This window comes from Amblyomma mixtum, chromosome 7, assembly GCF_055824585.1.
Source record: "Amblyomma mixtum isolate Tamu chromosome 7, ASM5582458v1, whole genome shotgun sequence".
In the NCBI taxonomy this organism is placed as follows: Eukaryota; Metazoa; Arthropoda; class Arachnida; order Ixodida; family Ixodidae; genus Amblyomma; species Amblyomma mixtum.
The window spans coordinates 64849673-64875795 of record NC_143018.1 but is presented as its reverse complement, the minus strand read 5'-3'; the positions used below and the strand labels follow the sequence as shown (position 1 = coordinate 64875795).

Here is a 26123-nt window from a genome sequence, read left to right as displayed (position 1 = left end):
ATCGGCTCCGGAAGTGAGACGTGGTGCGAAGTTGGGGCATGGCTGCTTGGACTTCCCACTTATGCGCTCGTCTAGGTCGGGGTTTTGCGCTCCCAAGTAGGGTGGAAGAGAACTCTTAAGTGTTGTCATGAGATATTTGGCTCTTAAGTTCTGGGTCAGGGTGTCGTCGTGCATGTCTAGGCTATAGAAGATACGTGTTACACGACGATGTTGGGTGGTCTTGGTGTGATCGGGTTCTAGTAGGCAGCGCTGGAATTTCCACGCGTCCTTTAAGCCAAGGTTTCCAGCTAGGCGGTCGGGCACCTATCCCCAATGTGGTCGGCTTCGTTGCGCTGCGTGTGCTTCCATGTCTTTTATCAGGGCCGAGATCCTAAGCTTCAGGGAGCGCTTGTGCTTGTTTTTAAGCCATTGTTTCAGCAGGCTGGAGTCGGCCTCCCACATGTGCACTAGTTTGCTATCGATCAACCCCGACTCCCGAGTGCTCGGTATATCATACGTGGCCATGTTTACATCCTTAGTTATGTGTGCCATCTAGTATGCTAGATGTTCGATTTCGGTGGGGCATTTGTAAGGAGATTGCGGAACCGATCCAGGCTTGCGATCTTGAGTTGTTTTCTGGCGCGGTGAGCAACAAAGGTTAGTGAGAGGGAGGTCTGAACGATGTAGTGGCCGTTACCTAGAGAGAGGTGTGCGTGTTCGACTAGTGACCGCGCGTGATGTTCTTTATGAGGGTGAGATCGGGTGTGGTGCTCTTTTGACCACTGTTTCCAATGCGTGCATGTTGTGGCGGGTCGTTTGCGAGTGTGATTCCCTCGTTTTCGTAGAGTGCCCAAAGTTTAGCGCCTTCGCTGCAGTTGGATGCGTATCCCCAACTAACGTGGCTAGGATTAAAGTCGCCTAGCATCATGAGTGGGTGTTTGGCGCTGATTGGAAGTGCTTTTTTCAAGGGGCTACTTTGCCTTTAAAGGGGCTGTAGTAGTTTAAGATGTAGAGACTAGGGCCTTTTCTGGCCTTGGGAAGCAGTTCTACCAAAGGACAGTCGACATCTGCTATGTACTATCAGCAACGAATGAATCGCGAACAAGAAAACGTAGGTGGCAACACAAAAACACCAACGTATTAGCTCCTGTATTGGAAATACAAGCGCGGTTGAATAACACTTCTAAAGAAGAGTATTCGTGCCTTCAAAATGAATAAAGCAGGAGCTAGTATACAGCTTCCCCTGGCTAAGAGCTGCTTATTTTGAAGTGCGTGGTTCAGTAGCCTTGTTCGCGATTCATTTCTTGCTGATAGTACATCGGGTGGTCGCCGGCCGTGTATAGTTCCGGTGGACTAGTGAGGCCACTGTGTGTGTGGATGAGCTCGCAGGTAAGTGTGTTGTATAGTTCAGGAGTTTAACTGCGGTATTCGTTTATTGAAGTGCGATGACTGTCAGCGTCTCTGAAACGCGAAACGCGGCCGCCGTGTCGAGTTCAAACCCAGATACTCCTTCTCAGTCGCCGAGCTTCCTAACCACTGAGCCACCGCGGCGGGTCCCAAGAAAGATGAAAGAATTGTTTCGTGCGAAAGGGGAGGCGCAGTAAATCGTTCTCTTTTCAGCCGACACTTCAACCTTGATGGTAGACAAGGGTACAAGGATAGATTGAAAGAAGGAAGAGAGAATGAGACGTTGATGCTTAGGCTCTGGATTAATGTCGACCATCTGAGATTACTACACTCGGATCAGGCAGTGTAGTAACCGGATCATGGTGGTGGGAAAAACATTTATTGATTCTTGAGCCCTATAATTACAGCCTACTGATGCGTCGGCTTGATATCGCATGGGGTAGCTGGGAGCTGTGGCTCTCACGGACTCCCAGAGCCCAGCCCACCAGCTGCTTTTGTGCAGCTGGGTGCGAGCTCGACAACGTGGTCTGTCATCGCTCTATGTCGGTGGGTTGCCATTAGGAGGGTCCCTGGGAGCAATTCAACCCCATTTAACGATCCATCTACTTCCCAAAAACGTCCATCCGGTTCACCACCCAGCTCACGGAGAAGCCAGAGCCACGGCGTTGCAAAAACACTATCACTAATCTCCAGTGCACTCTATGTGGACACCGCATAATATGCCACTCCACCCTATAGCTTCTGGTTCGACCAAAGCTACATTCTCACTAGAGGCGGAGGAAGCTGCAATTACCTTGGCGATCTCCTCAACAACTAAACAGTAATTTTTAGTGATTCAAAAACAAGAATTTGGAATTTTGCTGGAGGCTCGATTCAAGCGCCTGCTTTTAAAATTCTCAATTCTATTCAACCTCCCACCAGGTCATTTCAGCTTCTACGGGTATCTGCTCACGCAGGCAACACTGGGTATGGAGCAGCCCACAACATAGCTCGAGCGCTCGTCAAGCTATCAGGGCCAGCTACAGACCCAAGCAGTGCACGCGAACGCCTGGCTACCTATAAATCCAGCGCCTGGGGTCACTCATCGACGAGCGCAGCTGCCAAAAGGTGACGTGATCTTCGTCACCAGGTGGAGCTGTAGGCGCGGCGGCGTCGAGCGCTGCTCCGTCGTCAGTCGGTGTGCGGCAGCTGGTGGAGGAGGATGGCTACCACGCAGTGCAGCCGCAACAAACATAGGCAGTCACTGGCAGTCGAAGTAACGCGACAAAGGCTTTCGCCTAGCGCGCTTTAGGCTGCCGAAGTGCCCCCATAGTTTTGTTTTCTTTATTATAGGGAGAAACGGCTTCAGTATCTCCATCCCCCCCTTCCCCCCGCCCCCTCAAATCTCCCTTTAAGCTCGAGCAGGTGACCTGGCGCTAAATGCACCCTCTGCGGGGCACCCAGAGAAGACTTTCACCACACCTTGTACATTTGCTCTGAGCTCCACGCGTCTTGCATATCGCCTCCACTGAGTCGCAGCTGCCGCGTTCCGGATGAAATGCGCACCCTCGGGCTGAACAGCTCAGAGCTCTAGCCATTGAGGCACCGCGGCGAATAAAATGTTTATTTCCAAGTTTTGGATGTAGTTTCTACTATAAAAATGCACAGTACCTCTCCAACCGTAAAAAAAAATGGTTTTAAGGATAACAACAGGGTAACAACACTTTCACGACTGGCGGATTTCTACTCCGCACCGTCAGGAATTAAATGATAGAGGGAGCTAAACAAGCAACTGAAAAGCAGGCCTCTTGGGGTGGGCTCGGAGGGAATTTTGCCCTTCAAACTCCAGGTTTTTAACATGCGCAAAAATTCGCAAAAAATGCGCAAAAATTTAACATGCGCAAAACTTCATTCAGATGAATGGCAGGTTCCTGCGCTGAGCGAAAGGATGGACTACAGAAAACGACTATCAATTCGTAAGGACCTTCACTAGCAAAAACATTTGATGAGGTTTAACTCTTGTAAACGTAGTTATCAGAAGCACAAACTGATGTGAGCGCAAGCAGTTGAAGACTAGGGGGCATGGAGGAGGAAGGGGAGGGGGTAGGCGCTGCACCCCCCCCCCCCCCCCTTTTTTTTAGGTCCCTGCTGCTGATGTCCTTGCATTGCTGCGTTGCAATACACAAACATGTTTACACTTAGTACACGAACGCTGTCGCACCATGCCCTGATGCATAATTCCCAGTGCTGCTGTTGCAGGTCACACTTGCTGTCCGATAGGCCCGTCTGCCGTGCATATTCTCCGAGTCGCACGCACTATTTTTAGTTGGGAGAAGAGAAGTAGCGCCTGCGGCCGCCGAAGAAGACTCCAATCGCCTTGGCACGACCCCCCGCGGTCCACGCTTTGGTGGCGCCACCTCTTGGCGGAAGGCGTCGGATAGCTCTGGATGGGGCGAGAGGTACTATCGCGTGTGGAGGCGAGCCGAGCAGGCGTTGGCTGTGCGTGAGGGAAAGCCGACTTAACGTAACCCGCAGGCCAGACTGACCATGGCCAACGTCCACCGAGACCACTGGTCTTTCGGCCGGCTCCAATTTCTGCTGTTATCACTGTTCATGTGCACGCACGGCGCCTACGCGGACCTGAACAAGTACTGTGAGTATCTGCGGACAAGAGAGCTTTGCTTCGCACTTGGCGCAGTGCGGGGCAATGTATGCGCCGTCCTTGTGCCTCGTGGGCGTGCACGGCTCCGTCGACCCCCGGGGTACCTAAAAAAAGAACGCTGGTGGTGGGAAAGGGTGACAGCCCACGCATCGCCGACCGTTGTAGGCTGCGGCTGAGCGGACGTGCGCCTCGGAAAAACAATCGGCCTCTGACAAGCTCTGACATAGCTCAGCGCTTTCGTTTTTACCGAAACGGCTTCTAAAGTGCATCTTTGCCGGCTAATAGACACTAGAGTGTGGGAGAGGGTTCTGCTTGCGAATCCATTGATTGATGTGCAAGTTTTAGCCAATTTAGCTGTGCACGCAATTTGCGGATGTGTCAATCCGCCTATAAATGTCTCGCAGAGAAACCTGCCGTTATTTTTTAAAATTGCCTTTTTAGGTCAACAGAAGCTGTTTGCGCCATAATAATACCGGTGTTGGCAGACGTCAGCAAACAAGCGATTTGCGTTAACTAGAAAAGCGATCAACCAAACTGCCCTGTTGAGCAGTAAGCAACTTTTGCGACGAACGAAGGACGCGAATACGTATTAATAGTAATAATTTTACAATGCACAGGAGAGAGGGAGAGAGAGAAAACCTTATTTCAACGCAATATTCGAGGATGCCCTGAGCCAGGGTCACCAAAGTGAACTGGTCCGTGAGTTCGACCGAAGCTAGCTAATCCCGCACCGTTTGGGGGAAAAGGGTATGGAAAATGAGGTGACAAATATCAACCCAGCAGCAAAAAAAAAAAAAATTCTAAATTTATGCACTCTGAGTAACGCACTCACATGAGTGATGCATGCATTTTTGTGTAAGGATGTGAGGCATTTTTCTTCATGCCTGCCACGAAGAAAATGAAATATTAAGTATTTATACGTGGAGGTGATGCTCCAAACATTTATTTTACTATGTTTGCAGTGAATACTTCGTCACTGTGCGTGAGAGAGGCGCACTACCCTCACTACAGGAATATTGACGGCGCCGTGCTGACATCAGAAGGCGAGAACAACCTGGACTGTGTGGTCAGCTTCCAAACCGACTCCATCTTACAGCGCTTCACGCTTCGCTTTGAAAAGCTGGCCTTGGACTGCCATGATCATCTGGTGATTTTTGATGGCGCCCACGCCATAGGGAATCCCAAGGTGCTGAGAAGAATGACTACTTATGGATGTTTCTTTGGGTTCAGAATTCTTAAAAACCAGGAAATTACATGTTGGTTTGCCATCTCTGCATGATATCTGTTAGAAGGGCCGGGCGCATGCGCAATTTGGACAGAGTTAATCGGAAGTAAATAGGCGTTAGTAGCATGCACGGATGTTTTCTAGAGAGCACATTTGTTTAGGATAAATGCGTAATGGAAGTGTATCTGCGTCTATTTTACGAAGCTCTGAGTAAGAACTGGTCGCCTATGCAAATGCAATGTCGTACAAACAAGTGTAGAGAAGAGACCTTTGCTTGCAAGGTGATTTTACCGTTGTTAGCAAATCTTTGGAGTGAAGGTAGCAAAAATTCACGTGTAAGCACACAGAGGAGAGGGCGAAGACTTGGGGGCCTTATTAACCACGTTGTTAAAGAAGAAAATAGGATAACATTTAGCTTGCCTGTAGTGGTGTATAGAATGAGTGCCTAATGATCTTCTTGCGATTTTTCCGCCAAAACTCTGGTTGGAACCTATTCCGCTCCCCTGATATGGCTTGTATTGGTCACTTTTTGAATGTTTCAGTTCCTTCCTTCAGATGACCATATCGGATTTTACTTATCGTATCCGTTAATCCCCCTTAATACAACAGCCAATTCCCGCTAAATCCATAGAATTTAATCCACTTTCCATAATCCATATTTTGAGGTGGGCCTAGTTAGAAAATTTTGAAAGTCCCTTGGAATTTAGGGGGGGGGGGGCGGGGGCGGGTAGGCCATCTTCCAAATGTTGGGAGTCCTCAGGTTTTCAAATTTCGTGGCGCCCTATGATTGTTCCACTGGTGGTACTGGAGTTTATTTCCTACTGGCGCAGCGGTGAACTCACTTAATTAATCCTGTTAAGCTATAATGCACAACAATTGTTCTTGATGAATGAATGAAATCGTTATGAAAATATTCTTGCGAACAATACTTAATTTGGTGCTCTTCTCAAGCACAATGCTCTTATAACATGCATGGCCCAACAGTTTTCATCTCGATAAATGAAAAAAATTATTATTATTATTCGCTATCACCCTGTATGGTAAAGGGCACTATATTAAAATTTCGAATGCTTAGCTGCTATTAGGACATATCCGGCTGCTTATTCTGGTGTTTTATCCAAACATTCTAATCCTGTTAAGAACAACGCAAAAGTACACTAACACGAAATTCTGCTCATGAACTTTTAAATGTATAATTACATCATTATGCTTATTTTTGGAGTTGTTCAGGAAAAGTTGTTCAATTGCACCTACGTGTGTCATATGTTTTGTTCAGGATCATCCATCAGTACATCTTAAGTAAATTTTACACGTGCAACATGGTAACTATGGAGATTAACATAAGTCTAATTTTCTCCCGCGCCAGATTTTGAGAATCGGTCAACATATTCCTTGTGTTCACAGGTGGATCTTTCATGTGGGAGCACCCACTCGGATGTGGGGGCCATCTTTACACAAACGAACTTTGTGACCCTCAAGTACACCACGGACGACTCGAGTCCACAAGGAAATGGCTTCAGGCTGGTCATCACTGCCTACAAGGACATCCAACCTCTTGGTGAGAAGCAGTCGTCTAGAGCAAGTTACACCGAAGTACACTGTACTATGGACTTGCAGAGAAGCCCAAAGTTATCGCGATGAAAACATTATGAGGTGCACGAGATTTTCACACAACACAGTTTATTGTGCTGAGTGCGCCTGTTCACAACAGCAGTGTTAGTGTAGCCTGAGAGTAGTGCAGCAGTGTATTGTGATACTAATGCAGCAATATGATGTTACCACTGCACATAAAGCTTTTTATTTGCAGTTATTTTTTGTCATTAGACGACATGTTTTGACCTCATGAACTTCATGTAACTATAACACAAGGAAAATGTTCTTAATGTCCGGTTTACCGATCGTTCCAGTCCCCAAGAAAGGTTCATCGTTTTCATGTAAAAACTACCGCCCTATTTCTCTTACGAGCATCTGTTCAAAACTAATGGAACATATTATTTATTCTCACATCGTTAAATTTTTAGTTTCGCTCATGTTTTTTCATCCTAACCAACACGGCTTTCTAAAAGAACTTTCCTGTGACACCAAACTAGCCCTTTTTGTTAATGATCTTAGCTCTCATCTTGACCTAAACATTCCCGTTGATACGCTCTTCCTTGACTTTGAAAAATCTTTTGATAAGGTACCCCACAAAAGATTACTACTAAAACTTTCACGTCTTAACCTTACCCCCTTGGTGTTAAAATGGCTACAAAATTTTTTGACCAACAGAGAGCAATTTGTCTACGCCAACAAATCATCGTCACCTCTTTCCCCCGTTACTTCAGGTGTACCACAAGGCACAGTGCTTGGACCCTTGCTTTTTCTAATCTACATTAACGATCTTCCCTCGAACGTCAACTCGAACATCCGATTATTTGCCGACGACTGTGTAATCTACCGCCCTATTACCAGCAGAACTGACTCTGACACCCTCCAAACTGATCTAACCCAAATCGAAACTTGGTGCAAGCATTGGCTAATGTCCCTTAATATTACAAAAACATGCATGCTTTCTTTTTATCGCAGGCAATCCCATATTCCCTCAAAATATGTTCTTTTCGGTTCTGAAGTATCATCTGTTCGTTCCTGTAAGTATCTTGGCATCACCTTAACTCATACCCTAACATGGTCTTCGCATATCACGAACATCGCTAATGACGCTAACCGCACCCTTGGCTTCCTACGTCGAAATCTTCGTTTTACTACCCCTTCTATCAAATTATTAGCTTATAAAACATTCGTCCGACCTAAACTAGAATTCGCGTCAGCAGTATGGGATCCTCATCAATCTAACCTTTCTATAATCCTTGAAAAAGTTCAAAACAGCGCTATCCGTTTTATTTATTGTGACTACTCTTACTATACTAGCGTGTCCTCTTCTAAATCCAGAGCATCCTTGCCTAACCTTGAAACTAGAAGAAAAATATCTCGACTATACCTATTCCACAAGTTCTATCATTCACCTTTAGGATCATTTATCATATCAACAGCTCATCGTCCTTCTAGCCGCAATAACCACATCAAGACCGTATACCCACCCGCTGCAAGAACAACATCTCATTTCCGTTATTTTTTTGTCATATCATCTCGGGACTGGAACGATCTGCCGCCGGAAGCCGTACTCATCGTCAACTGCATCGACTTGAAGAAAAAGATTGAGGCCATCCTTATGTAATCAGTAATCTTTATGTATCCTGTAATCTTTATGTATCCTGTAATCTTTATGTACTCTGTAATCTTTATATAATCTGCATGTAATCCGCCCATCCCTCATGTAATGCCCCACAACCGGGGCCTTTGAGGTAATAAATAAATAAATAAATAAATAAATAAATAAATAAATTGCATTTGTAGCGTGCATGATGTCATATACTTGTTAGACCCCTGCGGTTGAATTTTTGTTGTAGCTGTTTTAGCAGCTGGCAATATATTTGCTTACAGGTCTCCAGTGCCGGGACTTTGAGTGTCTCAACAGCTTCTGCATCTCAAGGAATTTAACATGCGACGGCGTCAACCACTGTGGTGACAACAGTGACGAGACAAGTCATGCTTCATGCATAGGTTGGTGAGCATTTGGTTTTCACCAGTGCATGTAGTGCCATTGCAGTGAGTGTCACTAAACACAGTCTGTAGGTGTCTGTCACATAAAACTTGAGACTGGTGCCAGCAGAAAACAGGTCTCGTAACCTTTTTCTGCGAGAACACAAGGAAAGGGGAAGGAGCTTGGCAATATTAATGGTAAGTCATTAGAAAAACGGGCCATTTATAAGGAAATGCTTCTACATATGTACCTCAACGTTGTAATGGCAGGTGTTATGGAAGAAGTTAGATTTTTTTAATGCTGTTACTTCTCGTAATAAGAGCTGTGCAGCATCTGAGGTATTTTTGTTTAAACTTGTGTGGGCGACAAATATGTTTAACACGGGATCAAGTAATTAATTTTTAACAATGCAGCTTTGTTGATGCATGCGGATACTGCCTGAAATTACGATATGCTGTCTGTTTCTCTGTCCCGGTTAAACTGGCTGTAGTAGAAAGTAAATTCACCTCTCCTGTTAGAGACATGATAGCAATTTAAACTCCCAGTCTCCCCATTGTGTTCATTGCAATAATCACTCGCACTGGGAAGCCAATAACAGTACGTGTAACAAAGACTCTTTTTATGAAATCACTTCCCGATAAAAACCATTTCTGAGAGCGGAAATTATTTTCTCGCGTATCAACTGTAGTTTCTGCAAAAATAAACATGAAACACGACATTCGGCTCATCGGTTCGAATATTTTTTCGACAAAACTTTCATGGGATATCCTGCAGCGATGAGCCTCTTCACTCTTGCGTGGAAACTGGTTTTCGTTTCATGCACAAATGACCTCTGAAAGGCGACTTTTGCGCATGTGTTTGCGATTCTATGCTTAACAAAACTCGACTGGGCCGACTTAAAGGGCAGAAAGCTCTTCAGAGACCATGGTCAGTACATCCAACACACATGTTCGCTATAAATTACAAGTCCTATAGTCGGATACAAGTTAAGTCTGCAAGTGAAGCTCCGTCCACATTTAGGGCCGCCGCACAAAATTTCTCCATGACCAAAAGTAGTTCGTTCTTAAAGCTTTTCTTTTTATCGTAACAAAAAGCTCTTCAGAACAAAAAGTTATACAAGCTCAGGAATTTTGGCTCCTGGCCTGGTTAATAAAATGAAATATTAGAAAACTCATTTTGTTATCTGTTGTCATTGGCTAGCGGAGTAATACAGGACGCTACTGATCGTGGCCCAGTGACATCCACTCCTGTTTTCTTAAGTTGTATCCTACTACACATATAAAAGCCATGTTTATTGTTAGTCGGAAGCTCCGTAGTCAGTTGTAAGTTATTAAGTCTAGTATAGAACACGCAAGAAATTGGGCAGCAGTTTGCTGAACGTTACCAGTGCGACAGAAAACTAAAGTAATTGACGTAACGCACGACTTTAACAACGGTCGCGGCGTTATCGAGCTTGGTTCTAAGACGCCTGTCATGAAGAAGCCAGAAATAGGTCACCTAGTGCAGGAACGAGGCTAGGTCCAGTATAGTATCATTGTTTTTAGATTTATGATTTTTATTTATTTACTTGAAATAACTTACAGGCCCGTAGGGCATTGTGTAATAGGGGCGCCACATTTTGAACACTTTTTAACAGAATGGGCACGATGATATGAATAGAAAAATGCAGTACATAGCAAAATTACATGAACACATGAAAAAAGAACAATGTAATAAGCCTAACAACAGATAGATAAGAAAAGAGATATGCAATGTATGTTAAAGCACAACAACCATATAGTATGAAATGCTCGTTGCTCATGTTACCAGCGCGTAATCAAACAAGTGGGGAATATTGCGGTAAGTCAAAAAAAACTGCTTTCGTAAGCTGGATCTCATTTAGGAATACTTTAGTCCGGAATTGTTGGGTACGATGCATCATATCGTTTTAACTTGGAGGCACAAGTTTCTGTAACCAAATCGCACTGAGACTTTTTGAGCGTTGGCACTTGCTGTACCGGGCGTAGTAAAGATAACAAGGTTAGCATCTAATATCCGCAGGGAGGAACTTCCACGTGTCTACCAGTTGCAAGTGATGGAAACATGTGATGTTGCCATCATGTTACGCAGACTTGCCTCCACATGGAGAGGCGTTAATCCTGTGTATGAACACCGCTTAACTTGCTTACTTGTCCTTCCATATCGTTTTCGTTTGAAATTTCCCACCAGTGAAGGGCCATGAAAATCGAAGTGTTTGGTTAGGGTGCTATTTCATTGTGCCGGGGCCTTTTTGTTTTGCGTGATGAGCTTTACCACACTTTCTGTAGCATTTCAATCCCATCATTTTTTTTCATCCCCGAAAGTGAGTGGCTTCGATGTTATCGTGACCGCGTTAAGGGTGTATAGAGACCTAACTTTTGGGTGCGTGTTTTCTTGTCTGTAATGATGCATAATACATTACTATACACTGATTACCACGTGCTATATTCTGCTACGACCGCTAAATAATTTATAATTGAATTAATTTCACGTGATCTTTCGGTTGCGGTTTCAGCAGCCGAACGATAACTGTGACGTCAAAATGTGTGTCACAGGTCACGTGAGGCATGAAAAACTGCTATATAATTGCTGCTTCTTCATTCGTTGTCATTGCGACTAGGTAGGCTTCAGCAGTGTAGTGAATTAAAACGATGAAGCAGCGATTATATCGCAGTTTTTCCATGCCTTGCGTAACGTACAGCCACACTTTGACGTCACAACCGTCATTCGGTTGTTGAAACCGAAAAACCGAAACATCATGACAGAAAAATTCAAGTATAAATTATTTAGCGGTCGTAGTCGAATACCACACAGTGATTTGCGAATAGTAGTGTCTTCTGCATCATTGTACAGAAGAAAACATGCAGCCAAAATTAGGCGTCTATACTCTTTTCACGCTCCAGTTGTGGAGAAAATCCGGTGTCGCCGTCTTCGCCCTCGGCATCGTCGGTGTCGGCGTTGTGAGCGAAGAATCTCCGGAGAGGAAACCTAGTTGGGCCACCTAAAACATGTGGCCTTTTGACGCTATCACAGCCTGTCCACTGGATTGTGACCAAACTCACCACGGCAGCTGGTAGCAGTTAAAATAATGATTGGCAGCGAGAGGTTGCTCGGGAAGAGCAATTTGGGTGTCACAAGCCCCACACAGGCGGCAGCACCTGCCATCGCAGGGTAATGGCACATCGCTCAACTGCTCCGCCAATGCGCCAGGAGTGGTATGCGGACTCCCCGGGGATCTATGAACGGAAAGGGGTGAAAGGCCACTTCCAGCATACAGCCGACAACTCATTAACGCTATGGCGTGATACCACTCAAGCGGAGCTTAAGTGCCCCCTGCTTTTTTTGCCCTTTTGTTGTGTGCAGGTACGCCGCTCTCTTCTGTGGCGGCCACGCCTTGACGCCCATGAGGAAGCAATGACTTCACCCCGCTTGCCTGCTGGACGTATTAATCCGTCTGACGTATGAAATGCGTGCTTTTAAAAAAGTGTTACAGCATGACCTTTTTAGAGGGTCGAGGGAGGAGGGGGACATATTTTCTATATGTTTTTTTTTATCCTGCATCATGCTCAAACAATATCTGCAAAAACGTTATTTTTGAAATTGCAGGCATATTTTTATTACGTATTCTTACCCTGAATGCTCAAATGCTAATAACGGCACTGTAAATGACTTTTCAAGTTTCTGTGGACTACAGGAATGTTCTAAGTTGTATGATGAAATAACAGCGCAAGGAACGGGACGAAAACACGAAGGAAGAAGACACAGACACGGGCGCTGTGTCTGTGTCTTCTTCCTTCGTGTTTTCGTCCCGTTCCTTGCGCTGTTATTTCATCATGGATTACCAACTAGCCCGGCATCTTGCACTTCTAAGTTGTAATTATTAATGACGTGTTCGTTTGTTAGTGCGCAGATCCCAAGCTCCTGGATCTCAATCTTGACGTTACTTAATAAAGCTTTTAGTGAACTGGTTTCTCGAATTGTTCGTGTTCTTGTGGCGTGAACAACGCGTCTTCCTTTGAATAGGTTCATGTTTGAGGTCATTGTGCAAGCAAGAAGTGCGTGCAGTAGCATGCGGTTTATTATTTATTTATTTATTTATTTATTTATTAATACTGCAATCCCAGGAAGGGATTTTCGCAGGGTGAGCATACAGAATATAGGTAAGTACAAATATTAAGAAAAAAAAGTACAAAGGCCACAAATTAATAATAAGCAACAAAAACACAACAGCAAAAATGAAAGGCTCAATGACGTAACACAGCAAAAAAGTACAATAAGGTTTGGGGCATATAAATACACTACTATCAAGTCATCAGTGAACATGGTCAACAGGGAATTAATTAAATGAAGAAAGAGCACCAAAACGATCACAATATTAAAATCAGGTCATAAAAAAATGGGAAACGGGAATGCATGACAGAGGACATTATTGTGTACTGAGGTTGCCGATGAATGATGTTACAGATAGCTGTAGGACTTCGTCGTTAGTAAGTTGATTCCACTCCGTTACTGTTCGCGGAAAAAAAGAATATTTAAAGCAGTTATTACGCTGGGTGAAAGGGGTGATTGTAAGATTGTGACGTTGTCTTGTAGAATAACCTGAAGAGAAGGATATTAGTCCATCAATGTTAATTTTAAAATGACCTTTGACCAATTGGTATAAGAACTTTAGTCGAGCAACGCGATTCCTTTCGGTTATAGATATTAAAGCAGCCCTGTTTAAGAGGTCACTTACTGATGTGCGTCCATAGCTATTTGAAACAAAACGTACTGCTTTCTTTTGTATTTTTCCAATTTTATTTACGTTTGTTTTGGTGAATGGATCCCAGATTATTGCCGCATAATCTAGTATTGGAAGGACAATCGATTTATACGCTAGAAGCCGAACTCGGGGTGTGGAAAGTCTCAATGCACGCCTAAGAAAGAAAAGTTTACGGTTTGCATTATTTACAGTTTGATCAATGTGTTTAGTCCAGTCAAGGTTGTTAGTAATCCATAGCCCTAGATATTTGTAGTGTGAGACTTCGGAAAGAATGTTGTTATCAAATGAATATTGGAACATCAGTGGACCTTTCTTGTGAGTGATTCTCATATACACGGTTTTTTGAAAGTTGATAGGCATCTGCCATGCATCACACCAGGCATTAATTTTCTGAAAAGCCTCATTAAGTTTTACCTGATCTGACATGTTTTTAATTTCGGAGTATAGCACACAATCATCCGCATATAGTTTAATATTAACAGGAATGTCTTTCACGATGTCGTTAATGTAAATGATAAACAAGAGTGGCCCAAGCACTGAGCCCTGAGGGACGCCAGAGTCAACAAAAACAGTTTGAGAGGAATGTTCCCCAAAAGAGACATATTGCTGACGGTTACTCAAATATGCTGAAATCCAATTAATGATTTTGTTATTTCTGAGTGTGCTATTAATTTTGGAAAGCAGTTTTTTGTGAGAGACCTTATCAAATGCTTTGGCGAAGTCCATAAAAATGGCATCTGTTTGGCTACTATTGTTAATAGCATTCGCAAAATCGTGTATAGTCTGAACTAATTGGGTACAAGTAGAATAACCTTTCCGGAATCCGTGTTGGAAATTTGTAATAAAATTGTGTTGTTCAAGAAAATGGGAAATGTGGGTGTGTATTATGTGTTCCATAATTTTGCAAACTGTCGATGTTAATGAAATCGGTCGGTAATTATTAATGTACTGTTTGTTTCCATTTTTATGAATTGGTTGAACTCTGGCTGTCCTCCAGTCGCCCGGAACCTGTCCTTCGTTGTTTAGAGACCTAGAAAAAATTATAAACAAATACTTGGACACCCATTCTGCATACCTCGTTAGGAATGCATTGGGTATTTTATCAGGCCCAAGGGATTTTTTTACGTTAAGATTCAAAAGCATTTTAGTTATACCCTGTTCACTGATGACAAGATCAGGCATCGGAGGTAAGCATGTTTCGAACACAGGTTGTATGCCATTATCCTTAGTAAAAACGGATTTGAAGTATTCGTTAAAGGCGGTTGATATTACCTTTCCGTCATGTGTTAATGTGGCTATGATTTCAAATGCATGAGAATCCCTAGATACTGGTGAGATTGTACGCCAAAATTTTTCAGGTGAGCTAGTTATAAAATTAGGCAACAAATCGCCAAAATAATTTTCTTTATCAAGTGCTACCTGTCCTCGTAGTTGACTTGACAGAGCGGAAATTTTATCCAGTAGGCCTTCAGGTTGGACAACTGCTTGCCTTTTCTTTTTCAACTTTTTTTAATTTTCTACGCATTTGTATTGAAGTGCGGGAAATCCAGGGATTGTCACGTTTTGTCTTTTTAACAATGCTTGGCACAAAACGGTTAATACACATCATAGCCAGATCCTTAAAAGAAATCCACAGATCGTCTACATTTGCGGTAGACTTCGAAAAACTATCAAAATAAAAGGATAAGGTATCGATTATTGATGTGTCATCAGCGCGTGAGAAGTTAGGAAAACATGACTGCTTTGGATGCCTGTCAATAGCGGCATCAGATAAGGTAAGGAACACGGCCTGGTGATCGGAGATACCTGGGATTATTTCGCATTTTGTTTTAGTACTAATAGATCCGCTTACGAAGAAAAGGTCCAGTATAGATTTAGCGCTATCGTGTACCCTGGTGTACTCGTCAACAAGTTGGGATAAATCAAATGCAAATGCTATGTCCAACATGGCATCACCTGTTTTGTCGTTATGGTTTTTGAGGGACATCGTGCGCCAGTCAATATTAGGCAGATTAAAGTCGCCAGCTAGAATTATCCGATCGCCAGGTTTTAAATATGTGTTCGTGTAAGTTTTCAAATCATTTAAAACCGATATGGAAGAAGAAGGGGGCCTGTACAACACACCTATAATGTACCTGATTGTACCACAATATGTTTTGCTGAAAATGCACTCTACATTAGGCACATCAGGCATCCTTAAAACTCGTAATGATTTCTTGTATATCATACAGACGCCGCCACCTCTTCCAGTACGGTCTTTCCGGAGTACATTGTAACCAGTAGGCACGAATTCACTGTCGAAAATTGCATCATGTAACCATGTTTCGGTTAGCACAGCAATGTCTGAATCGTTAGTAAAAAGGAGCCCTTCAAGCTCGGTTACTTTATTGATTACACTTCTGCAGTTAATGTTTAAGATTTTCAAGGATGTAGGATCATGCTTTTTCTGTCAGTTATTTTTCTTATTGACCAATCTGACACGCTCTCCTTTCTGGGCATCCCAAGCAAACATAACACTATCAATGCTAATTTTATCAAAGACCAGCTTTATCTTAGCGCCATTTGCTTTTTCTTCCGCTGCGCTGTCCCACAAAAGTTTACGTAAGTCACGCACGCGCTTTGAGAAGTCTTCCGAGATAGAGTACGACGATCCTTTTAGTTTGTAGGCTGCTTGTAAAATGGATGCCTTTTCCCGATAGTCAAGAAATTTTATGATAACCGGTCTAGATCTGTCACTGGATTTACGCCCAAGTCTATGAAGTCTTTCTATACCTGTAGGTGTTATACCTATCTTCTCTTTTATTATGTCGTCTTTCACTGTGTTTTCAAGTTCTTCAAGCGTCTCGTTTTCTTACTCTTCTAAACCGTAAATTATAAGATTATTGCGACGGCTTCTGTTTTCTAAGTCGTCCACCTTATTCATCAGAAAGGACAACTGGCTGTCAAAATCTGCTATTGTTTTTTCTATTTCGCTTACTTGTTTTGTCAGCGTGCCTAGTTTGGACAACTGTTGTTCAATGCTATCTATTATGTTGTTTAGTGTAACCATTTGCTCTTTTATTTCGTTCTGATTACGTCATGGTTACGTCATGATTGAGGTGGTCGTTTCAAGCTCAAGAACCGGCACAAGGAAGTCACTCAGGCCAATATATATGTGTATATTGACAACGTTGTGGTCAGCCAGCCACAGGTTCGTTTCATAAAATTAAAATTACCTCCGAAGTAATAAGGGATGTACTCTTGAGTGCCAGTCGGGAATTCCCGATGTCTGTTTTCAGACTGAGGCAAAGCAATGCATACTTTCACGAAAGTAAATTCCAGCAGGTCTGGCTTCCGGATCTAGCTGGTAATCTGCCATTCTCAAGCGCGATATAAAGTGGAGGTCCATCAGCATAATTAAATCAAAGAGTACCCCGCCTTCATTGCCCACACATAATGAGCGAATGCCTTTGAGTGTAATAGAAAATCTTTATTATTTTTTGTAATGCATCCTTAAGTATACAACTTCCCAGCAGTGTACGAAAACATGGTCTATTGTTTCTGGCTGCTTACAAATTGAATAATGCGATCCGCACAGTAGAAAAATACCCCTTGTCTCTGAAAACTTTATAAACAATAACCTTCCCACATGTAGCTTGAGAAGGAGTCTTTGATCCTGAAGGCATCTGCATTTTCTTGACTCTTCAAAAAGCCAGTGCCTGGGCCTCCACTGCGAAAAACGTTGCAGAAGGCCCGGTACAGTTTTTTTTCGTTTACTTCACACACATATTCGTCGGAGGAACGCATTGTCAGAAAACGAGCGCTAGCTGCAGTTTCTTTATGCAGTAACCACGAATCCTCCCCGAAGTATTCTCGGTGGACACAACAAAATCTGGTAGCACGCGGCCAAGTCCACTTGGCACACCGTGCGGGTGAAATGATCGGTGACGACCAGAAACAAGAGAAATCGGTCCATAAATTGCCGTAAAAACAGGTGTCCTAGTCCCTGCCCCCCTTCGTTTACCCTCCTAACAAATTCGTCCTGCTGCACCTATCCCATTCAGAAGCCCGCATAAATATCGAGGAAATCATGCCTACCCTATGAGCGCTTAAACGTGAACAATGCAGTACTTGGATTAGTACAGATCAGAGTCAACTAATAAAAAAGACGCTGCAGACAGCAGCTCTGGCAAAAATTGAGAGGCTGGCCGCCGCGGTGGCTCAGTGGTTATGGTGCTCGGCTGCTGACCCGAAGGACGCGGGTTCGATCCCGGCCGCGGCGGTTGAATTTCTTTGGAGGAGAAATTCTAGAGGCCCGCGTACTGTGCGATGTCAGTGCACGTTAAAGAACCCCAGGTGGTCGAAATTTCCGGAGCCCTCCACTACGGCGTCTCTCATAGCCTTAGTCGCTTTGGGACGTTAAACCCCATAAACCAAACCAAACCAAACCAACCCTCTGTTCACTTTTCTGGTCTCCCCCGTATCCAAGGCACATTTGCAAAAAAAAAAATCATTCTTTGATGGCCAGTGTCCATTCCAGAGTCCAAGGCAGTTTGACCAATTTACCCCCCCTGACGTCCTCATAACAACACTGGACGCTTTGAAAAAATAAATTAAAAATTGGTTTTGAGAAAAGGAAATGGCGCAGTAACTGTCCAACTTCTGGGTGGGCACCTCAGCCACGCCGCGAGGGAAGGGATGAAGGTGGGAGTGACGGAAGAAAGAGAAAAATAGGCGGCGACGTGGATGGCCGCGGAATAATTTCGACCACCTAAAGATTTTTAACGCGTACTGACATAACGCAGTCACCTTTTGCCTTTCCCCTTAATCGAGGCGCTGTTGCCGCAGCTGGGTTCGCACAAAAGTATTTCGGTTGAGTGGCAAAAGGCCCTTGCCACTGATCTACACGCGTCGGTATTTAAAAAATTGCCGTGCATAAACGTGGACGCTGAGAGGCGATGGGTTTATGGATGACGAAGCGCGCGAGTCCAGCATCGAAAATTTTTATCGTTAGACTGCTAGACAGAATATGAAATTTTTGTTGTTGTTGCTGTTGATCAGCTGGAAAGGCGCTTTACTTGGTGTTTTCTTTTTCTTTACTTTTGTTCGCGTTCAAAAGAAAACGTGGCCACGCGTAGCATTCGAACGTGCTGAAAAAGAAGCAGCCCTCCAGCGGTGCCGACCATGGATCCCGACTCTGCGTCCAAGGAAACCACGAAGGTGTCAAAGTCCTCCAGAATCTCCAAGAGGGCGAAAAAGAAATCACCCCAACACGCGAAAGACACGGAACGGGAGAAGGACTCGTCCAAAACCTCGCGTAAGAAGCGAAAAAGAGGCGCCGAGAGGTCACCCGAGCATCGCAGCGACACAAGAACCCAAGAAGTCGCTGATGATGGTAAGCAGGCTCCTGACCAGACAGGCACGCATAAAGCGCTCGACGAGACATCCACAATTAGAGCAGCAGGCGTTTCTGGCACCACCAGAAACGATGAGCAGCCAACGTCGTCCCAGCTCCCTACTACTGAGCACTGTGACGTCACCCCGAGCCGATTACAACCGCTCGGCCCCACGGAAACAGAGCGCACCATAGTGCCAGCTTCGAGCGAGGGCCAAGCGATGCTCCCAACAGCAAGCGACGAGTCAGCTGCTGCTGCCACAAGCGGCGTTCCTGGTGACCTCGCCACCGTTCCAGCTCAGCAAGTCCAGAGCACTGACGAAGAACCGCACTACACGACGCGCACCATACGCAAAGCGACTCGAGTACAAGTGGGCGTCGAGGCTGAGGAAGCGATCAAGCCAAGCTGCCCTGCAGGCCAGCCGAACACAAGGTCTCTGAGCGCGCGGCCGCAGCCCGCCATGGAGGGTCCTGATGAGGGGCAGAAGCCTTCGGGTTTTCAAATCATGGTAAGGAACGCACCGCAAAAACCGAAGGATAAGTTTTTACCAATTATCGCGAACAACAGCATGACTGGTTTCGGTATTCTTTCGACCACAAGCCTCGCTGGGCCTTACAGAAAGCCCTGATGAGGACCTGCTGCATTCGAAAGGCGAGACGTTCATGAGCTCACAGAGTTTTGCAGCTAATATTTGCATTGTACCCCTTCAACGGCGCACACTTCCAGGACGTCGTTACATAAGTATAAGCCCGTACAAGCCTAAGAAAACATCAGTTTCGTGTCTCGGAATTAGTAGCAGTTTTATGGCCTTGGTATCTCTCGGTCTTTGCCGCTAGCTCTCGGCAGATTGTGGATTGAAGCTGGGTACATTTGGTATTGGCTGTTGTAGTCCTGCAGTGTTACATTACATTTTTTAAGCATCATCATCATCAGTCTGTCTGCGCCCACTGAAGGGCAAAGGCTTCTCCCATGCTTTTCTAATTAACCCTGTCCTTTGCCAGTTGCGGCCACCGTATCCCCGCAAACTTCTTAAACTGTGTTAAGGCTGCTGTGTTGTTCTTTCTTCGTCCCGTGTCTAGCGGTGTTTTACTTATATATTCTTAAACTCATCCGCCAACCTTTCCGCCCCCTGCTACGCTTGCCTTCTCTTGGAATCCGCTTCGGAAGTCTTAAGTACCAGCGGTTATCTTGCCTTCGGATTCGTATGTGTTAATAACTTTGTGGAGGATATAGCAGAGTTGTAACGACTCAGAAAAAGTTATGAAGAAAACGGCGTACTGTACGTGTATTTAACGAAGGAAAAAAAAATAAAGATATTAAAGTGTTTCATTACTCCCTGGGTAGGAACAGGCACTTTCGTCCACTGGTCCCAGCAGCTACAGGGAATTTAGCCTTCTTGGATACAGCATGGCTTCATTCGTCAATCTTTACCTGGATAATAACTCATGCAAACCGACTAGTCAATTTTGCAGCCATGTTTTATGAAACATATGGCACCGACGGCGTGTATAGCGCCAGAGTTAAACGGAGACCATAGGCAAAAGTACACGCCATGAGCGCACTAGGGAAAAAAATATTGCAGCTCTGCCTCGCGATCCAGTCACATGATATTGATACCAGAGGACAGAACATGCAGCTCTTTTCATTTCCTAAAATATTTGAGGCCAGTCAGTTACCTGACTGCGCAAGAATAATTTTCCTACCGCATACTCACGTCCTGCAAAGTTATCCCTCCGATACATTTGAGACGCCTGGAACATTCAGAATTCCCAATGCCCAAAGTTTCATAAGGTCCCAGCTACGGATGCAAAAGAAAGTTTATTTTTAAAAATAACGGCGCCGGAATATGTTTTTATTGAATAAGACCTGTATAGAAAGCAAGTTTTCCATTTGTGTTCTGTTAAAATGTCCAGCTCTTCTCACTGTCACAAGCAGAGGCAAGACCACATACATTGTACAGGCTCACGTGCTTCTGATACATCAGACCTATCAGACACTTATACGTTTGCCCACGAAATAGTAGAGACTTATTCTATCCTCCCATGACACACTCTTTCAGAGTTCTGATGCCACTAATAGCCGCATGTGCACGAAGACCTGCGCCGGGATTCCCTGCGTCTTTCTGGCCTTTATAGTGAAAGCGCTTCTGGCATTTCGAATCCGCATCGAGGAACGCCACTACGAGACCTGCGACACGCTGGCATGTGCCGCCTACTCGAAGCGGCTGCGAGAGTCCATCAACTCCTCAGTGAGCCCTTGCGACAGCTTCACACATTACGTATGCGATGGCTGGAGTAGTCGCTATGAGGTCAGCGTCAGTGACGATGCACTTCTGTACACTCTCACCAGTATGTCCCACATTGTTCAAGATATGAAGGTACCCAAGAGTGGACAAAGTGTGATGCAACGCGCCGCAGCGTTCTACCTCAGTTGCGAATGCGTTGGAAGAGCCCGCTGCAACGAACTGCCGAACGTGGTGTTGGCCCTGGAAACGGCGAACATCGTGTGGCCTCTCAGGGCGCAGCATCCAGATCATCTCCAGACCCTCCTGCACCTGTCGATCAGACTTCGTTGGGATGGCATCCTCAGTGTCGATATAACCTCTAGTGGGCGAAAAAAGAATGTACTGTTGCGACCATCACAGGAATTCTACATATTAGGCCGGAGGGCAAAAGACCATCTTCGTTCCCCTGGCAGCAGGGAACATTATTTCGAAGTTTTGAAAAGAAGCCTCCTGGTAGCAAGCAGTACTTTAACTCACGGTGAATCGGTGACATTTGAGGAAACGCGAGACCTTGAAGAAAAGATTTTGGACGGTCTTTGGAGTAACACGGTCGCACATAAGCCGTTGAAGGTGAACGACTATTATTTGCACCAAATGGTCCCAAACCTGACGCTAGAGCGGTGGAAGCGAGCTTTGCTCGACTACGGAGTGGCGACGACCGAGGATGAAGATGTCCAGTTTCTCACCAATTCACGTCCATTTCTTTACGAGTTCTTGAAGATGTGGGCGGAGTACGGTGACAAAGAAATGCACCTTCTGCTGTCCTGGTGCACGGTTCAGGTGGCGGCGTGGTTTGGAAACCAGGAGCTTCTCTTCAACTTCTACGGCACCAAGCAGAAGTTGGAGCTCGGGCATGGTGCGTTCTGCTTCAGCAAAACATTCGTGGTCACGGGCGCCGCCTTGCTTCACAGGTGGGTCGTAGTGTACCACGCGCTGACAGTTTTGGTTTTGAACTGTGGCAATACTTCACACCTGTCCGTTAGGAAAGTGAAACCAAGTTCTTGTTTAAGGCGGTTCCGAGACAGGCGCAAGCACGTTCCTGAGCCTTTCCTCTGGATTCCAGAACTAGTTCAATCTCGCAATAACTTGCATTCTAACGGAGAGTGAACTCTCCGTTGGGGGAGGTAGTAGTGGTAGATAAAAGTAACTTCGGTGATGTCCAAATGAAACTCAATTGGCAATTGTTTGGTAGAATGGATGACGTTCAATCCACGAAGCCTTTTTAAGAAAAATGTGCCAACTTTCGGTCCGAAGACAAGACTGATAATGCATCAAGATCGAGGATAGTTTTCTCAGAGCAGCGACCAGAAAGCCTAAGTACTGCTTCGTAACAGTGCTGGCTGTCTTTTATTCCAAAGCCGTTGTATGCGCTGCCTATGGAGCGACTATTATGTGTAAGTATCGCAGGCAGTGTGGCAGGAGTACCAGAGGCAAACGAACAATAATTTTAAACAGTACTGCAGGTATCATTTTCATGTGATTAATTGTGTGGTCCCAATACGATGAAAAAATAGTTCTCGAAGCACCTGGCAAAAGGATTAACTGTTAGTGTTTTCTTTGTACCGTTATTTCATGCAAAGATGTGCGTGGAGATGGGAAGAGGGAACCTTGTCCGTTGGTGCGTTGAATAGCGCATACAGTATTGTGCAAGCCGACCGCACTGCTTCGCTTTCAGCGATTTGCGGGCTATACAAGTGAAATCCCAATACGCGTGAAGGAAAAACATGGGGGCGGGTTTTTTCATTCGTCGCTTCCCGTGCTCATTGAAGTGCACTCCGTTTGTCACCAGAATGTGCGACTTGGCTGTTCTGCGTTTCTTCATATCGCTTGCACGCATTGCCCATCTCCTTCCCTTCTGTCCGTCGTCTCGAGTGAAAGTAGCTTGTCCCTTGCCATTTTGCTCACAGCGCTGTTTCCACTTGCGCTATGTATGTCACGCTCAGCGACCAAGAATGAAGATTCGTTTTGCCGCTAGTCGTATCTAAGTCTGCATTGCACCACGGTGGGGTCGCGTTGACGGCGTAAGAAACTAGAACTAAACAACGGGCGGCTTCCTGAGCCTCAGAGATGTTCGGTTCCATTATTTCGTTACACCATAAAATTGAACGAACACATGGCGCACATTTTCAGATTCAGCGGCGCCACTCTCCCTGGCAGTCTTCGGCCAGAGGCTCGGGCGCTTATTCGGGACGTTCGTAACTCTCTGCGTCGGCAGCTTGTCGGCTGGAAGATTCACGATAAGAACCTGACCGTGGTCCACGACTGGAACTCCACATCTGTTGTGCTGCAGTACTTCGAAAAACCTGGAGGCGAGAACTACGACGACAAATCAGGTATGTATGCGCGAATAGGCGCCCGCGCTAAGGCTGGCACGAAAGCAGGTCCCACAAGTCCTACAGTTGCCTTGTAGGCGATCAAGTTTTCAGGAAATCAAGAGACATAAAATGAATGAATGCTTTAAGCTACAGCGTACAGGTTTGCTTTGATCGTCGTGCGGATTCTGGTACAATCAGGTGCAATCTTTGTCAAAAGCTGGTCGAAATTCCCGGAGCCCTCCCCTACGGCGTCTCTCATAGCCTTAGTAGGTTTGGGACGTTAAACCCCATAAACCAACCAACCAACCAACCAACCAACCAACCAACCAACCAACCAACCAACCAACCAACCAACCAACCAACCAACCAACCAACCAACCAACCAACCAACCAACCAACCAACCAACCAAAAGTAACCAGGCTGAACATTTTCCTTCTCACTCGTATATTAAAGGTATTACGCCAGCCCTCAAGCTCTGAACCTCTGTATGGTAAGAAGAACCCCTGTTGTCACCTTCAAATAACTTTTTGATCTTTAGGGAAGCCTTGAGGGCTCTGTTATACCAATGAGAAGCAAACCATGGAACCTGGTTACTTTTGACAAAGACTGTACGTTCTGTCACACAGACGTGCCGTTCTGTCGCAAAACGTCGGAAATTCCGCAGCGCTGCGGCTACAATCGCGTCATGTGAAACAGCCTTAAAACCTTCAAGTAACGTCTGGCGTGCCGTGCGGACCTGCATTAGCTCCTGCTGCGAACTGCGCCGTCAAGGTCACGTGTGCCTCCTATCACTTTGCTATCGTTTGCGCCGAAGACCACGCGCGCCGCTCGACAAATCCCTTTCTTTCCTCCTCCTCCTTTTCCTTGGCTTTAAAAACGCAAGCCAATGAACAAACTCCCGTCATTTTTCCCCGATTGCTTGCCTGGCTTGGTTCGGGCCGGCGCTGCCGCTATCCGGTTGCTACAGCTCCCATCGTAATTCTTTTTTATATAAAGGATCCGTATGTAAAGGAACAAATATTAAACACTTTCGTGCAAACATTAAACAGCTTTGCACAACAAAATTGCACCGCGCGGATAGGCTTCGCCAATTACACAGTCGTGTTTGTGCCAGAAAAAGCAAGTGGTACAGCTAACTATTGCCCGTTTTTCTTTTTTCCGTTTTTCTCACCTTTCCACTTTAATATAGCATACCTTTACGATATTGTAAGCTTAAACCCCAAAGTAATATTTATTACTGCTACAGATGAAGCCAGCGTCTTTTTCTCTGGAATAAATATTTCAGAAATTAGTAGTAGTAGTAGTACAAGACCAGTATTCGGCCATAATTTACAGGCCGAGCATGTCGGCCACCTGGGCGACCAGAAGTCGCTGCTCTTCCTCCCCATCAGCGCCAAGCCAGTCGAGCCAGGCGGTGATCGATAAAGAAGGTGGGGGGTAGGGACCCGACTGCTCAGCAGCCGGGCAATAGAAGAGGCAATGGGCCAGGTCCGCATAGATACAGGGGCAGTTGGGACAGGAAGGGTCTGATCGATAGCGATAGAGAAAGAAGCGACACGGGGTGATAACTGCATTCATTTCGATGTGCCGAAGAAGGCGAGTCTCCGGCACCGTGGGCAATGGATGAGGGGGAAGGGGTAAAGGCGTTTGCCTAGGCGGAGCTCGAGGTAGACCTCTTTTATGGTGCGGCGAAGGTTGAGTCTCCCACCGTCCTCCGAGGGCTTTGGCCAGGGGATCAACGGTGCCCGGAAAAGTGCGTCGCGGGCGAGCTGATAGGCCAGCTCATTGCCGTCAATCCCTGAATGCCCAGGGACCCAGCGGAGGAATATGATGGAAGGCTGCAATGCGGAGACCGCTCTTTCGACCTCTTGTTGGAGAGAAGGGGTTAGGGTGCGTCTCTCTATGTGGTGTATAAGGCTGGTGAGTCTGAATAGGCTGTGTACTCTTGAAGAGAAGGATGGAGAGCAAATGACTGAGGGGCATGTGCAATGGCGAGGACCTCAAGGGACAGTGCATCCGAAGGGTGTAGATACGGCCCGCTGGTGTGGGTTTCAGGAGCGGGGAGGTGGGGATGGTACAGGGCGTAGCCGCAGGAACCTCGAGGAGCCAAGAAGGAGGCATCCGTGTAGGATACACCCTGGGTATCAAAGAGAGGGAAATGGTGTTGCGCGGCCGCATGACGGCGGCCGGCGTGCAGGACGGGGGACATGTTGGTCGGGAGGGGGAGGATACGAAGACTGGGAGCCGGGGTTGCAATAGGAGAGGTAAAAGCGGCGATAGGATGGGCGAGATACCCGCTTGAGTCAGTAACCACTGACCTTGACGGGTAAGCGAAAGACGGACAAGCTGCGAGTCACGATGTAGAGAAGAGAACGGAGAAGATGAAAGAGGCCTGTGGCAAATTTCTTAGCGGTAGAGGTAGTGATAGGGAGGTTGAGAGCTGCCTTGTAGAGGCCCACAAGGGCAGTCTCGAGAGTGTTAAGTTGAGTCTGATTGAATGAAATGTAGGGTGCAAAGTACAAGACCTTGTTGAGGG

At 45.6% G+C, this 26123-nt stretch overlaps 2 protein-coding genes across 11 annotated transcripts in view; both read left to right on the top strand.

Moving 5' to 3' along the window:
• The first annotated feature begins 3802 nt into the window (after window positions 1-3802).
• LOC149336318 (low-density lipoprotein receptor-related protein 10-like) lies at window positions 3803-12572 on the top strand. The gene is made up of 5 exons (XM_089552820.1): window positions 3803-4018; window positions 4990-5213; window positions 6657-6810; window positions 8733-8852; window positions 12214-12572. The coding sequence occupies exons 1-5, from the start codon at window positions 3913-3915 to the stop codon at window positions 12246-12248; spliced, it is 639 nt and encodes a 212-aa protein (XP_089408946.1). The 5' UTR covers window positions 3803-3912; the 3' UTR covers window positions 12249-12572.
• A 6931-nt stretch (window positions 12573-19503) lies between these two features.
• LOC149336317 (endothelin-converting enzyme 2-like) overlaps window positions 19504-26123 on the top strand; it is a 44347-nt gene continuing 37727 nt past the window's right edge. For 5 of the 10 annotated variants that reach the window (XR_016284250.1, XM_089552816.1, XM_089552814.1 and 2 more), the window contains exons 1-2: window positions 19504-22182; window positions 23402-23604. Coding sequence is in view for 6 of the 10 variants with exons in the window: in XM_089552816.1 (XP_089408942.1) it covers window positions 21071-22182; window positions 23402-23604 (1315 nt within the window). In the remaining 4 variants the exon portion in view is untranslated. The remainder of the gene's footprint in view (window positions 22183-23401; window positions 23605-26123) is intronic. The other 5 variants (XR_016284252.1, XR_016284251.1, XR_016284253.1 and 2 more) reach the window with 3 other exon arrangements.

Bases quoted from the DNA above. Each gene is read 5' to 3' on its own strand.
- LOC149336318 (XM_089552820.1), top strand. From the start codon at position 3,913: ATGGCCAACGTCCACCGAGACCACTGGTCTTTCGGCCGGCTCCAATTT. The intron at 6,811-8,732 runs GTGAGAAGCAGT...ATTTGCTTACAG, and splicing joins CAAGGACATCCAACCTCTTG to GTCTCCAGTGCCGGGACTTT. The intron at 8,853-12,213 runs GTTGGTGAGCAT...TGTTGTGTGCAG, and splicing joins AAGTCATGCTTCATGCATAG to GTACGCCGCTCTCTTCTGTG.